Here is a 13,351-nt window from a genome sequence, read left to right on the forward strand (position 1 = left end):
AACCTTGATCTTGGTTGTCACCCTAGTCTTAGCAGAAACATACCTGGTTGGAGTGCGCTCTGGTTCACTCTGTGCGGCCTTTCCTGTCTTCTGTGCTCAGATGTGTGTGCTACCCTGTGATGGGCCACCCGGGAAGTTATAGATGAATGAGTAACTGATGGAGGATTGAATGAATGAAGAGAGCGCAGTGTGTGGGTAGTTCCTGTACACACAGGGTAGCTGGGAAATGGCCCAGTTTACCCTTCCCAGTTACCCCCAGAACAGAACGTTGATTTTCTGGTACTGAATCTCCAGCAATCTAACCCTCAGACGAAAACAAGTTGGCTGGTACTCCATCTGGCTGCTCTTGGCCAGAACAGGATGGAAACACAGATGCCAGGGCTGGGGAGCTGCTGAACCATTCACACTGTGTTTGTCCTAGCTTGGCCTCTCAGGCCTGCACATCGGAGACTGCCACTTACCTGGGGCTGTAGAGGGGCTGTGACTCTACTGTTGCTCAAGGCAGCTCGAAGGAAAGCATGGTCCCTCAGCAGGAAGGCACCGTTCATAAGATACCTTCCCTTGATGTGCAGTCTTTCCTGTCTTTTACTACACTGCAGGATAGAGCATCAGGATGCAAGGATCGCACTGATCTTCCTCCATGTGAGGTCATAATTTGTGGAACCTCTCTCCCATCTGGGGAGTGGGTTCAATGCTTCTACTTGCTACCTTGCAGGGGAGTTCATGACATTCGAATTAGTAGTGATTATTAAGATGCTTCAACACCTGCTTGGGACCACCCGTTCCCAGTGAACCTTTTACTGTGTGTGCGTACCCTGGTCCATGATCAATGATCCCCCTACCCCTATTCTTGGAGACTTCTCAGGCCTCCAGACTGAGGGCTCAGAGCTAACTGTCTATAGAGTGAACTAGAAAACAAGAGAGCCAGGACTGTGTTTACGTTGACGCCTGTGTCTGGAATAACATTCAGGCACTGGCTTGCATTAGCTAGCGTACCCCATCACTCCGTGAATCTGCTTTGCCGTTTGCAGTTTGCCATAGCACCATGCTGTGGAATGGATTCTTATTGATTCACTTTCATCATCCCTCATGACGGGGAAACTGAGGCTTTACGAGATTCACTGACTTGTCCAATATCTGATAATGGGGGTCAGCGGGGCTTCAGGCAACATTTCTTCAAATCTGGGTGTGTGAGTGAAAAGATGGTATTGGGTTATGCAGAAAGGTGGGCAGATGAGTGGATGAACAGGTGGTTGATAATGGCTAAGCAGATGGATAGTGGATTACCATGTTGGTAAGTGGATGGATGGACGGACGGACGGACGGACGGACGGATGGATGGATGGATGAATGGATGGATGGGTGGAAGGATGGATGGGTGGATATGTGGAAAGATAGATAGATATATTGATGGATGGATCCATAAAGCCCCAATATGTGGCTGACAAGGCAAAAAGAGGATTTGCAAAGAAGTCATGCCCTGTCCTCTATCTCCACCTTACCCTTGGCATCCTTTTGGTCACATAGCCCACTCAGGTACCTCTGCCTCCAGAATTCTGTAATGACTGCATCCATAGTTATGATTTAGAAAACCCTGAGCATGTTGGGGGTGCATTGTGGGGATGGACCCCAGCTACATGCGGCCTTCCACCTCCTGCAGGGTCCACAGAGCCCAGGCATGTCTCCAGGCCCTGCACATTCAGTCCCCATTCATCCTCACCAGCATTGTAAGTGAGGTCCTAACTTTAACATGCCACAGCCCCAATTTCAAGTCTGTAGACGGGGTCCCTCGAAGACATCAATCAGGGTCCAGTGGCCGGATCCCATGGTGATTCTGGTTGGAAAAGTAAGAACCCATGGGTTATTGACCAGATAAAGTAAGAGGTACAATTAAATATAACAGATCACACCTTTGCAGTTCTGTAAGAGTATCCTAAACCACAGGGCCTTATACATGGGTAACATGGCATAAAAGGCAGCTGGGAAGACAGTCTCAATAAGGGATTGCTTAGGTAGGGCTGGGTAGGTGTGCCTGTGAGGAATGACTTCTCACTGTCTTATTTGATGTGGGCAGACAAAGATGGCACTATTCCCTAGGCTTGGGGTCCCGGGCTGGATGAGAGAGGAGAAAACTGGATGTGTTCATTTCTCTAAGCTCTTGACTAGATGGGTTGTGCTAGCTGTTTGAAGCTCCTGTCTTGACTTCCCTGCAGTACTAGACTGTGACCCAGAATCGTGAGCCACATCAACCCTCCTTCCCCCATGTTGCCTTCTTGTCAGAGTGTTTTGTCACACAACAGAACTGAAAGTAGGACAGAAATTCACCTTCGCTAATCAAAGAGCATCCTGTCAGCTTCGAGAAATTCCCTCTGAGCCCGTTTTCTACTGGTCCTTGTGTTAAGTGGCTCCTTCCTTTCCTTGCACAGAGCTCAAACCCACTCTTGTTTGTTTGGAGGCCACAGCATCTGTAGGTTCAGAGACCAGAGCTGGGGATTTGGGGTCCTATTCTCACTTTGGAACCCTCTCCTATGCTTTAAACGACCACTTTTTTCCCTTGGCCAGTACCCTCTTGGAAGGTTCCAGCCTTGTGAAGGTGTTGCCTTCCTGGCGAGAAAGCTCTGGGATCTTGTCTGACATCCTGGCATGTTTCTTTATGTGGTCATGTTTGTGTCCAAAAAAGTGACAGGAAGACATCTTGAGGTAATCCCTGCTTAGGACGTGGGTGAGCACTTGTCCCCAGCATGCGACAGTCAGTCCATCACCCGTTGGAATTTACTATGCCTCATGGTGAGGACTCCACAGATTGCCTCATGTGCAGACCCTCACCCTCTGCTTCCCATTGTTGGGAAAGGGTAAGACTTCTTGCTATTGGGGGAAATGGGCCTGGAACATGAATTCAGTACAAACTGCTGATGTAAGGAAGTGGCCAGAAGGATGCGCATGGTCAAAAGCACGTTTGGTGGAAGATTCCATGTGTGTCCTAACCAATGTGAGCAATGCTCACAGTGAATTGGAAAGACACGGCGAGGGCTTCCCCGATGGCAGTACCTCACTTGCTTTCATTACTGTAGTAAGACCCTCACAAGATTTCCTGTCTTCTCTAGTGTCTGTGCCCAGCTCTGTGGTCACAACATCCTGAAGTCGTTCTCACCATGCATCTCCAGAACTTTCCATCTTCTCTGTGAACCACTGACACTCCTTCTTACTGTCTATCTCTATGGATCTCACAGTGGGGACCACATAGGGATGGACTCACACAGCTTATGGTCTTGTGTGACTGCCTTTGTCAAGCATCATGTTCCCAGGGTTCATCCCTGTTGTGGCAAGTGTCAGAACATCCTTTTACTGACTGAACAATGTTCCATTGCGTGGGTGGTTGTGTGCTGTTCATCCAGCATCCATCTGTGGCCACCTGGGCTGTGGATGATGCTGCAAGGGACATGAGGTGCAAATGGCCCTTTGAGACCCTGCTTTGTGTTCTTGGGGATGTGCCCAGCAGGACAACCACTGGGCTCTCTTGAGTCTTTTCAGGACAGACGGATCCCTGGCCCACATCTGTCATTGCTATCTGGTCGCACAGGTACCAGCAGGGCCACTCTTAGCCCAGTGTTTATAGATTGCATTGGCTGTGGTTGACAAAGTGTGACTTTCTTCTCTTTTATTCCTTGCTGCCTGATTCAGGTCGCCCTTCACTCCTGGTGCCAACAAGGACTCCCTCTCCACCTTTGAGTACCCAGGGCCCAGGAGGAAGCTGTATAGTGCGGTGCCCGGGAGACTCTTCGTCGCCATCAAGCCATACCAACCCCAAGTCGACGGCGAGATCCCCCTTCATCGAGGTGACAGAGTCAAAGGTCAGTCTTTGTCTTCTGCTTCTGGGAAAGGCAGGGCCTCTCTGCCTCCGTGAAACAAGGTGGTGAGTTTTCTGAAGTCAGGGCAGAATCTAAGGCATCAGTTCAGCAGGGTCTGCTATGAGAAGTGTGGACTCTTGGGACGACAGAGAGACTCTCACTGGTCCCTGTCATTCAGTGTCCCTAGCACTGGGTCTTTAGGGATGGAAGATGCCCACACACTCCTGGGTTTATTGTAGGAAGTACAGGAAAGAGCTAAACTGGGGCCCAGTGAGTCAAGTTTCTTTCCATCCTGAAAACCCCATGAGAAAGTGGGATTGGGGCAGCCCGTGGCGTAGGCGTAGGTTTGATGAGCAGAGGAAATCAACCAGGTGAAAGGAATTCTCCAGACAGAATTCTGAAGACTTTTGTGAACAAGCTGAGGAGCCCAACATTCTCCTAGGAGTCACAGGGATCCGGTGATCCCTCCTGTACAGGCGAGGGGAGTCTATGAAGCCCGACAGGAAAGCGTGTATAATGGTAAAGTGTGGAGAGAGGAGGTGGTGGTGACTTGAAAGCCTGTGGCTGAAGGTCACAGAAGTACCTGGAGAAGAGGCAGGTGGGGACTTCAGGGGCCACATAGCAGAAGATAAAACTCACAGGTGGAGCAAGACAGACCTTTCATTGACCAACAGGCCCAGGCCTTAATTCTGGACAAAAGGTGAAACAGAGGTGGCAGGTGGCTTCTGACCCTGCCCTCCCCACCTGGTCATTGTTCAGCCCGCAGCAAATGATACGTAATCTCTTTGGTCTGTGCACTCACCTGGGGCTACTGTGAGGCTCTGGGGAGTTCTGGAGAGTGTGTACCCGATCCTTTCCCAGCCCGGGCACTCAGCTTCCATACCTCTGTGCCTCTGTGCCTCTAACAGGTCCCTAGTGCCCTGTTCACTTCTCCTTCAAGTTCACTTACTCTTTCCTCCGAAGCCCCCTTCCCCCATCTCATTCCTCCTGTGAGGTTCATAATTTTAAAAATGATGTTTTCTGCACTTTTTGAGCGTGAGCTTTAAATTGTTTCTTTCTCATTGCGGCGCCTTCTTAGGACTCTGCTGGGGTTTCTATTCATTGGCTACATGTGTTGTTTTACAACAGCAGCACCGTGGCTTTGGCGTGCACACGGCGTTAAAGATCCCAGTGTGATCATTACAGCAGCAAGCACATGCAGAACGTCTACACTCCCCCGTTCGCTTTCGCCTTTCTCTCAAGGACGTGCTTTGTTCTCCTCATTCACGTACCCAGTAACTCTCATTTGTGTGCTGGACGTCAGCCCTCTCCCTGGCATGGACTGTCCTCACTGTCTTCAGGGTCTGGTTCCAGTTCCAACTTTCTGCTCTTTTCCAGTTCTTACACTGTGGGCTTTTCTCTACACTGCTGGCCTCACTGTGGGATGCTGCCCCGCCCGGTATGGAGCTGGGGAAATAGGGACTCTGGTAAAGCTCCCTTCCTGCTCTTGAAGCAAGGGAGCATTCCAGTAGAGTCCGAGTACCTCTGCAAGGGCTAGGCCCTTCTGATGGTGGCTGTTTGCATTATTAGGCTTTGGAATTGTTCTCTACTCTGGGGTCTAATAGAATCCTTGTTCACTGTGCCCATAAGGTCCCTGGACTGTGTCAATGTAGTTTAATGCAAGAATTAAAATCTTCATGTGGGCTATGGTTCTAAATTTCAGCTTTACCACCCACCATGGGCCAGGCCCTTTTCCTGTACAAGTCGGTGATATGGGTTGCTCTTACAACAGGCACATGGTATGTCAGACTCACCAGCAATACACGGGATGCAGACTTTGCAGGTGCAGTGTTCTGGTTGCTGGGCAGGTGGCTCCTTGACAACTTCATCTGTAGCGTTCTCTCAGGTCCACCACAAATGGTACTTAGAGCATCCTTGCTGGGGCTGGGGCTCCAGCTGTAAAGTGTTTGCTGAGCAAGCAGGAGGACCTGAGTTCAGGTTCCTGGTCCCCATGTAAAAAGCCAGGTACAGCAACATGCACCTGAAATCCCAGCACTTGAGGAACAAAGACTGGTTGAATCTGGCGCCCCTGGCCAATCAGTCTAATAGAATTGGGGAGCCCCAGGTTTCATGAGAGAACCTTGTCTCAAAAAGTACTGCAGGAAGGTGAATAAAGAAGACACCTAATGTAAACCACACAACTAGACATACACTTCATGCACAAGTGCACATCTGTATGAACACATACACCGCACACACACACACACACACACACGCACACACACACACATGCCCTTACAGTGTGACCCTCCCTGGACAAGAATCTATTTCTAGCCCTATCAACATAGCGTGTGCATAGGAAGCCATAGCTCTGGATAGATGCTGTTCACATCAGTACTGTGACCTTTTGAGACACACCTCAGATCCCCTGACTTTGCAGATTGCAGAAGAGCATTGTAGAGATGCCGTGGGAGGAGGCTTCCATCTGAGCTGGTAGTGTTACTAGCTCCACGGCTTGTGTGACCCTTAGATCACTTATGTGGAGCTGGCAGAGTTAGGCCAGAAGCACAGAGGCCAACAAAGTCCAGGTTTTGAAGACCTCCCACCACCTCTGTCTGGCAAGCCTGTCCTCCCCAGCCTGTGCCTCTCATGGCCATTCTCTCAAGTACAAAGAAGCTGGAGCCATTGCCAGGCATGGCAATGTTTGGAGCAAACTGGTCCTTGGCACTTCCCCCAACTTGTTCATCATTGCCTGGGTAGCACTGGGAGCTAGCTGGGTACAGCCCCTGCTGGTCCTGGACAGGCAGCCTCAAGGCAGCAACACCGGTTGTCCAGGAGGTCAGGGTGACTGAACATCCAGGCTAAATCCAAGCGGAAGGTGGCATATGTGTGGATTGGGCCTGGATGTGTCCCAATCAACCTCCAGGTCCTCACTTCTCCATGCTCCTAGCTGGTTTTCACACCCAGGCAAGGCTAGGAGGGGAACTCCCACCCCTGCACACCTGTGGCGAGGAGCCTCCTGTAGTGGCTGTTGTCTAGATAGTGAGACTGGACCTGTAGAAAGTGCTCCCACCAGTGACTTAAAGGACTGTGCTGAGGTAGGTGTAGGGTTAGAACGGTCCTTCCTTCTAGAAGGTTCTGGGCGCTAAGTGCCCCCTTCCTCAGGAGGGGCGACTGGCATGCAGTGTGGTCATCCTGCCCTCTGTCTGGTCAGAAGTGCTGGCTCTTCCCTGATCCCTTCCAGGGCCTTTAGAGGCAGCTGTTCCTTGCCCTCCCAGTCTGCTGTCTGTCCCCAGGTCTGGCCTAGATGAGACTCTTCTGCCCAAGTTCATTGCTCCGAGCCCAGTGCAATTTCTTTGTCTGCTGTGTAGAGGAGACTCCCTCATCTATACACATCGCCTTAAACAAGAACACACTTTGCTATTCTGAAATAAGTCATTGATTCACAAGGAAGCCAAGCCTGACTCCCTCTTTATTAGGCAAGTTGTGCCTAATCCCACACAGACACACCCACTTCCATAAGACACGCCCTCACAGGCACACCCACTTCCATAAGACACGCACTCACAGGCACATCCACTTACATAAGACACGCCCTCACAGACACACTCACTTCCATAAGACATGCCCTCACAGACACTCACTTCCATAAGACACACCCCCCAGGCACACCCACTTCCATAAAACACGCCCTCTGGGCACACCCACTTCCATAAGACACGCCCCAGGCACACCACTTCCATAAGACATGCCCTCACAGACACTCACTTCCATAAGACACACCCCCAGGCACACCCACTTCCATAAGACACACCCTCACAGACACACTCACTTCCGTGTGACACGCCCCCCCAGGCACACCCACTTCCATAAGACACGCCCCCAGGCACACCACTCTTACATGGACATATCTATTCCCACACAGGTATATCTTACCTGACTCTCCTGGCATCCTGTAGTTTCCTTGTCCCCATGTCACTAAAATGCCCCAGAGAGCAGAGCTAATAAATCCTAAAGTACCAGAGGTGCTTGTCAGCCTCTGTATGCACCTGCCTGTACTCACTGGACTTTTGCTTTTTCTGTGGGCCTCATCCTGTGTGCCATACCCAGACTGTGCTTGTGGGGAATCACCCGCACAGCTAAATTCAGGGTTCCTCCAGAGCAAGCAGTGGGACCATGAGCTACATAGTATTCCTCTCTAACAAGTGAGGAAACTGACGCACGCAGTGATTAAACAAGCCATCCCACGTAGGGCACAGGTAAGGTGTGGCATGGCAGAAGGACGATGCCAGTCTGACCTTAGCATTGCACTTCTTGCTGGGTACTTTGAAGCACCAGGGTTGGCACACTGAAGGCTCTGAGGTATGCTCACGAAGGTGTCTTTTTTTTTTTTTTCGAGACAGGGTTTCTCTGCAGCTTTAGAGCCTGTCCTGGAGCTAGCTCTTGTAGACCAGGCTGGTCTCGAACTCACAGAGATCCACCGGCCTCTGCCTCCCGAGTGCTGGGATTAAAGGCGTGAGCCACCACCGCCCGGCTCGAGGGTGTCTTCATAGGCCTTGCTGCACAGCCCAGCTACTCCACCCAGGGCCACACCTCAAGATGATGTGCTTGGGCCCAGAGCTGGAGGCTAAGCTGACTATCCTCTAGCTGAGCTGTGGAGGGCAGAGGCTACATCTGTGAGTCCACACTTCGAGGAAATTGCTTCAAGCAAACATGATGGTATCAGTCAGCATGGAAATAGCTTGTCTCTTTTATTTGGGTCATTTCCTCAGATTACTGGACAAGAATTTACAGTCAGAGTTTGCTGTTCTGTTTCTTTCAAATCTGCAGCCTGGGCAGATCTTTATCTGCCATTTAAGGTCAGAATAATGAGGAAGAAATGCTTGTGCTGGGAACTCTGTTTCTCCACGATAGGGCCTGGAGTCTCAAATAATTTCAAGGCAGATTAAGATGTATAGACAGGATAGCCAGCTCCTTCCCATAACCATGTTCAGACAACACATATCTGTTCTGAGCAGGTCATCCCAGCTTTGCCTTCATAACTGAAATCTTTATTCTAATGGTGCTAGAGGGTTCTATGAGGTCCTTGGAACCCTGCCCCAGCACCTGGTACACATGGGTATGTACACACACACACACACACACACACACACACACACACACACACACTCAAAGGAGGAAATAAAATAGGGCTTCACTGTCCCCCATCACCCAGCAGATGGGAGCAATTCATGAGCTGGGCTGCCCCATCCCTTGGCACTGTGTTCTCTGAAGGCTACTCACCTGCCAAGCTGCTGGCAGTGCAAGCCCTCGCTCATTCTACCTGTCGTCTGGTGTCTCGTTGCTTAGTCCCTTCTGTCCCCATTACTAATGTCTTTCTCCTTTCTGTTACCTCTAGTTCTGAGCATCGGCGAGGGCGGCTTCTGGGAAGGCAGCGCCCGTGGCCATATCGGGTGGTTCCCGGCTGAGTGTGTGGAGGAGGTGCAGTGCAAACCGCGGGACAGCCAGGCAGGTAAGGTGGCCTCACAGGACCAGGCCCAATCATGGGGGCTGCTTGGCCAGAGTGTGTGGCAAGAACGTGGCTGTGGCTACACTGTGGAAGGCCAGATTCCAAACCCAAGGCTTCTCTGTATCCTTGCAAATGGCTTGGCTGGTTCCGTTCTAGTGGGCGTCATCTAAACAGAACCACTGGACAAGTTGGTGTGCAGGGTCTGTTAAAGGGCAGTCATTTGCATATCTGGTGCAAACCTGGAACAAGAACTTGGAGTGTATGTCCTTGTCACCCTCAGGAGTCTTTGGGGTTGAGTGAATTTCTTTTTTTTTTCTGCCTCCAGATTGGGTATTAAAACACAGGTCACTTTCTACTAGTGAGTGGCGCTCTCCAGACCCTCCCCAGGGGATACCATACAATGTTCACAGCCAAAGCTGCCCTGGCATCATGCGTTAGAGCCGTTCCTCAAACCTGCCTGGCTGAAAAACCTTGCTCTGGTGGAAAAGGATTGCTCTGATCACGATGCCAGTGGTCACTTATATGAAAAGGTCTGGGGGAAGCAGAGACACCTGAATCTTGGACAAAGTAGACTCTGTGGTGACTTGTGATCATTTATAATATGTTCCCCAAAAGTAGCCACATGGCCTCTGCAGATACTGTGTTGTCTATGTGGCCCCTGAACTTGGCTTAAATGTGCCCTTCACAAAGTATTTAGAGGTTCCCTGTCTGATGCTCCACAGGGAATCCCTGGATCAGGCTGCCTGGGCCAGGGAGGGTCTAGGAGCACATGCTGTGTGAAGCACCCCCTGCCTTTGGGCTCCTTCAAGCCTGCCTGGCTTTGGAGAGTCTGTTGGTTACTCAGAAAGCTTTTCTCTGAGAACTTGGCCTTGAGACAGTAGGGTCCATGTGTCCTAAGCCTCTTTCTGTGGGGTTGCTCAAGTGCAATTGCTAGGTTGTATTCTGTATTATCTGACACTGGACCAGTGCCAGGCCCTTTTGTTTGCTTGCTTATGTTTTTGTTGTTGAGATAATCTTACGTAGCACAGGCTGGCCTCTAATTCCCCATTTGGCTAGGACAATCTCGAACTTCGGATTCTCCTGTTTCCTCTTCTCATGTGCTGGGGCAATAGTTATACACTACCATGGCTATATAGTGTTGGGAATGGAGGGTTGGACTCAAGGCTTCATGCATGCTAAGCAAGCTCTCTATCCACTGAGCTACATCCCCAGCCCGTCCAGCCAGACCGTGGAACACAAGACTGGAAGTGATGTAGTATGGAGTGGCAGATAGGCAGTCAGTTAGCAGGTAGCACATTTTGCCGAGTGAGGCCATGAGAATACTACTCACCAGAGAGCAACTGACCTGTCCTAGTGCCCAACCTCCATTCAACCCTGTTCTGGCCCCACCTTCCTCCTGCAAAGCAGGCTGTCCTGCCCCATCTATGGCTTTGTCTTCACTGCCTATCTTCTTGGACCCCTGCTGTTTGGAGTGAGGACATCCCTTCCTCCCCTCCCATGCTCACCCTCAGAGCCAATGGGTCACCCCAACCTCTGCTTTTCATTGGAAATGCTGGCTGAGCTACACCTGAACAGAGCAGTCCTAGGGTTACACGAGGGGTCACTGGGCAGTCCTACTTTCTTCATCTTTTGGAGAATAGTGGCTTAGAATAGTCTGGAAGGTGAAGAGCAGCCTTCCCTGCCTACCTGCCTGTCAACCTTAGGAGAGACTACAGCCTCTTTGGGCCCCACCGGCAGTGTCCCCAGACAGAACAGATTGATACTCGTACCATGGTAGGTACTTTCGGGATAATGAGGGGATTCCTTGTTAGGCTCCATGTTCCTGCTCGGATCCACGCAGTGGTGTCCTTGGTCAAACAGAGTTGTGTGCCTGGCTTGGTGCTGGCTCCAAAGTCCCCCTGAGGACCATCCTCACATTCTGGTCTGTCTGGAAGCATGGAGTGGATCTTGGCACTGCCCAAGCTATGTCATGGAGTGGTGATATCTTGTGAGTCTGTGTCACCTGTTTCTGAGTGCCACCGCCTTCAGGTCTCACGAAGTATGGTAAGAGTTAAATCACATAGCTTCCTGCCTGTTAAGATCCATCAGTGGCACGAATCCATCCCCTTGCTGTTTGGAAGTCAGGAGACTCAGGGGTCTCACCTCGCTTCAATAAAAACATCAGTGTGGTTGACTCCTTCCAGAATCCCTCAGGGGAGAGGTTCTGTTTTCCCACTTTCTGGGTTCTCGAGGATACATCCTTGGCTGTGGCCTCTTTTCACTTCTGAGGCAGCAGCTGTGGGTGGGGCCACTCTCTGGCTGCATCTCTCAGACACACCCCCACTGCCTCCCTGTCACCTTTAGGGCCCAGCAGGCAAGGTCCAAGCTGCCTAATAGGCAGCTCCAAATCCATCTGCAACCTCAGTTGCCTGTTAAGTGTCTGTGTGTCAATAGGGTGACATCTCAGGTTCTGGGAGTTAGGTCATGGGCATCTTTTGGGTTTGCGAGGAACATCCTTCTCTCCAAGGCTATTGACAAATGTGACCGAAATCACCTTTTTTTGTAGCATAGTAGGCCACGAATTCTGCCAGCATCCGTCGGAGAGGGGAGGATTGGAACAGCGCTCATGGGAGTGGAACCGGACTAGGCTTCCAGGGTGGGAGAATGCAAATAAGCATGACTTCTGTTTGCCCTGTGTCTCCTAATGCTGTGACTATTTTTCTAGTAATTTCTTTTGTAGTTGAGCATACAGTAATATACATGGAGCCTGGAAAGGGTTCAGTATGTTCTAACCTGCACAATCCTGTGTCTCTAGCTGCAATAGAGATATGTTTTTTCCTTAGCTTTCTAGCTTATGTCCAAACTGTCCCCCCACAGAGGTCTAGACTGCCCCCACAGATTTCTAGACTTTTCCCAACAAAAGGTCTAGACTGTCCACCCACAGAGGTCTAGACTGCCCCCCACAGAGGTTTAGACTGCCCCCCCCACAGAGGTCTAGACTGTCCCCAGAGATCTAGACTGTCCCCAGAGATTTAGACTGTCTCCCACAGAGGTCTAGAACTGCCCCTACAGCGTTCTAGACTGCCCACCCACAGAGTTCTAGACTGTCTACCCACAGAGTTCTAGACTGTCCACCCACAGAGTTCTAGACTTCCCACCCACAGAGTTCTTGTGCTCAAGACTCAGCCTCATCCTGTGATGCTCTAATTGGGAAACCCTAGGACCTTTAGGATGTGGGGGAGGAGGGCTAAGTGGGAAGAAGTAAGGTCATTGTGGAGGCATGACCATTGAAAGAAATTTTGAGACCCCACTCCTTCCTCTCTCTTTTCTTTCTGGCTACCATGAGGTAAACAGAATCCCCTATGACGTGCTGTGTAGCCACAGACCCAAAGCAACAGGGACAAGTGAGCAAGAGCTGAATCCTCTGGCTGTAAATCTTCCCTCCTTATAGACTGATTCGCTCATGAGCTTTGTCACAGTGATGGAACGTTCTCCCTGGCAGCCGTCTGGCTATCCCTCCCATCCCATCAGAAGCAAGCAGTTTCCTGAATCCTGTCGCCAGGCAGGAGTTGTGTCTGTTGCTGGATTCCAGGCCTAGTCTGGACTTACTCATCCAGCCAGTGTCTGCAGTGTCCCGTTGTGGTCGCTTGTGTGTTGCTGTGTAGCATTTTCTTATTTATCATTTTCTGTGTGTGCACAGGGTTCTCTGCCTTCCTGAAGGTCGCTGATTGGCTCCCCTATGTAAGCTGCTGTAAATTAAGCTGCTGAGCGCATTGCCATACAAGTCTCACTGTAGATGTCTGGTCTTTCTCCTTGCTTCCCTGGGTAACAACCTGCTAGGTCACAAGATAGGATCATGGTTAGTTTCATAGGAAACTGTTACATGTGGCTGGGGAAATGACTCAGTCAGTGTAGCATGTCCTGTGTGGACCTGATTTCCATCCCTAGAACCCATGAAACACCACCTGTAATCACAGCACCAAGGAGGCAAAGACAGAGGATCATTGGCTAGACAGTGTAGCTCAGTGAGCGAGTT

At 50.6% G+C, this 13,351-nt stretch overlaps 1 protein-coding gene across 7 annotated transcripts in view; it reads left to right on the plus strand.

The window, feature by feature from the left end:
* Positions 1 to 13,351, plus strand: part of Shank2 (SH3 and multiple ankyrin repeat domains 2) — a 433,832-nt gene that overhangs the window by 197,307 nt on the left and 223,174 nt on the right. For all 7 annotated transcript variants that reach the window (XM_038318246.1, XM_038318236.1, XM_038318225.1 and 4 more), the window contains exons 13-14: positions 3,682 to 3,851; positions 9,226 to 9,339. In XM_038318246.1, the coding sequence (XP_038174174.1) occupies positions 3,682 to 3,851; positions 9,226 to 9,339 (284 nt within the window). The remainder of the gene's footprint in view (positions 1 to 3,681; positions 3,852 to 9,225; positions 9,340 to 13,351) is intronic.

This window comes from Arvicola amphibius, chromosome 1 (assembly GCF_903992535.2).
Source record: "Arvicola amphibius chromosome 1, mArvAmp1.2, whole genome shotgun sequence".
Lineage (NCBI taxonomy): Eukaryota > Metazoa > Chordata > Mammalia > Rodentia > Cricetidae > Arvicola > Arvicola amphibius.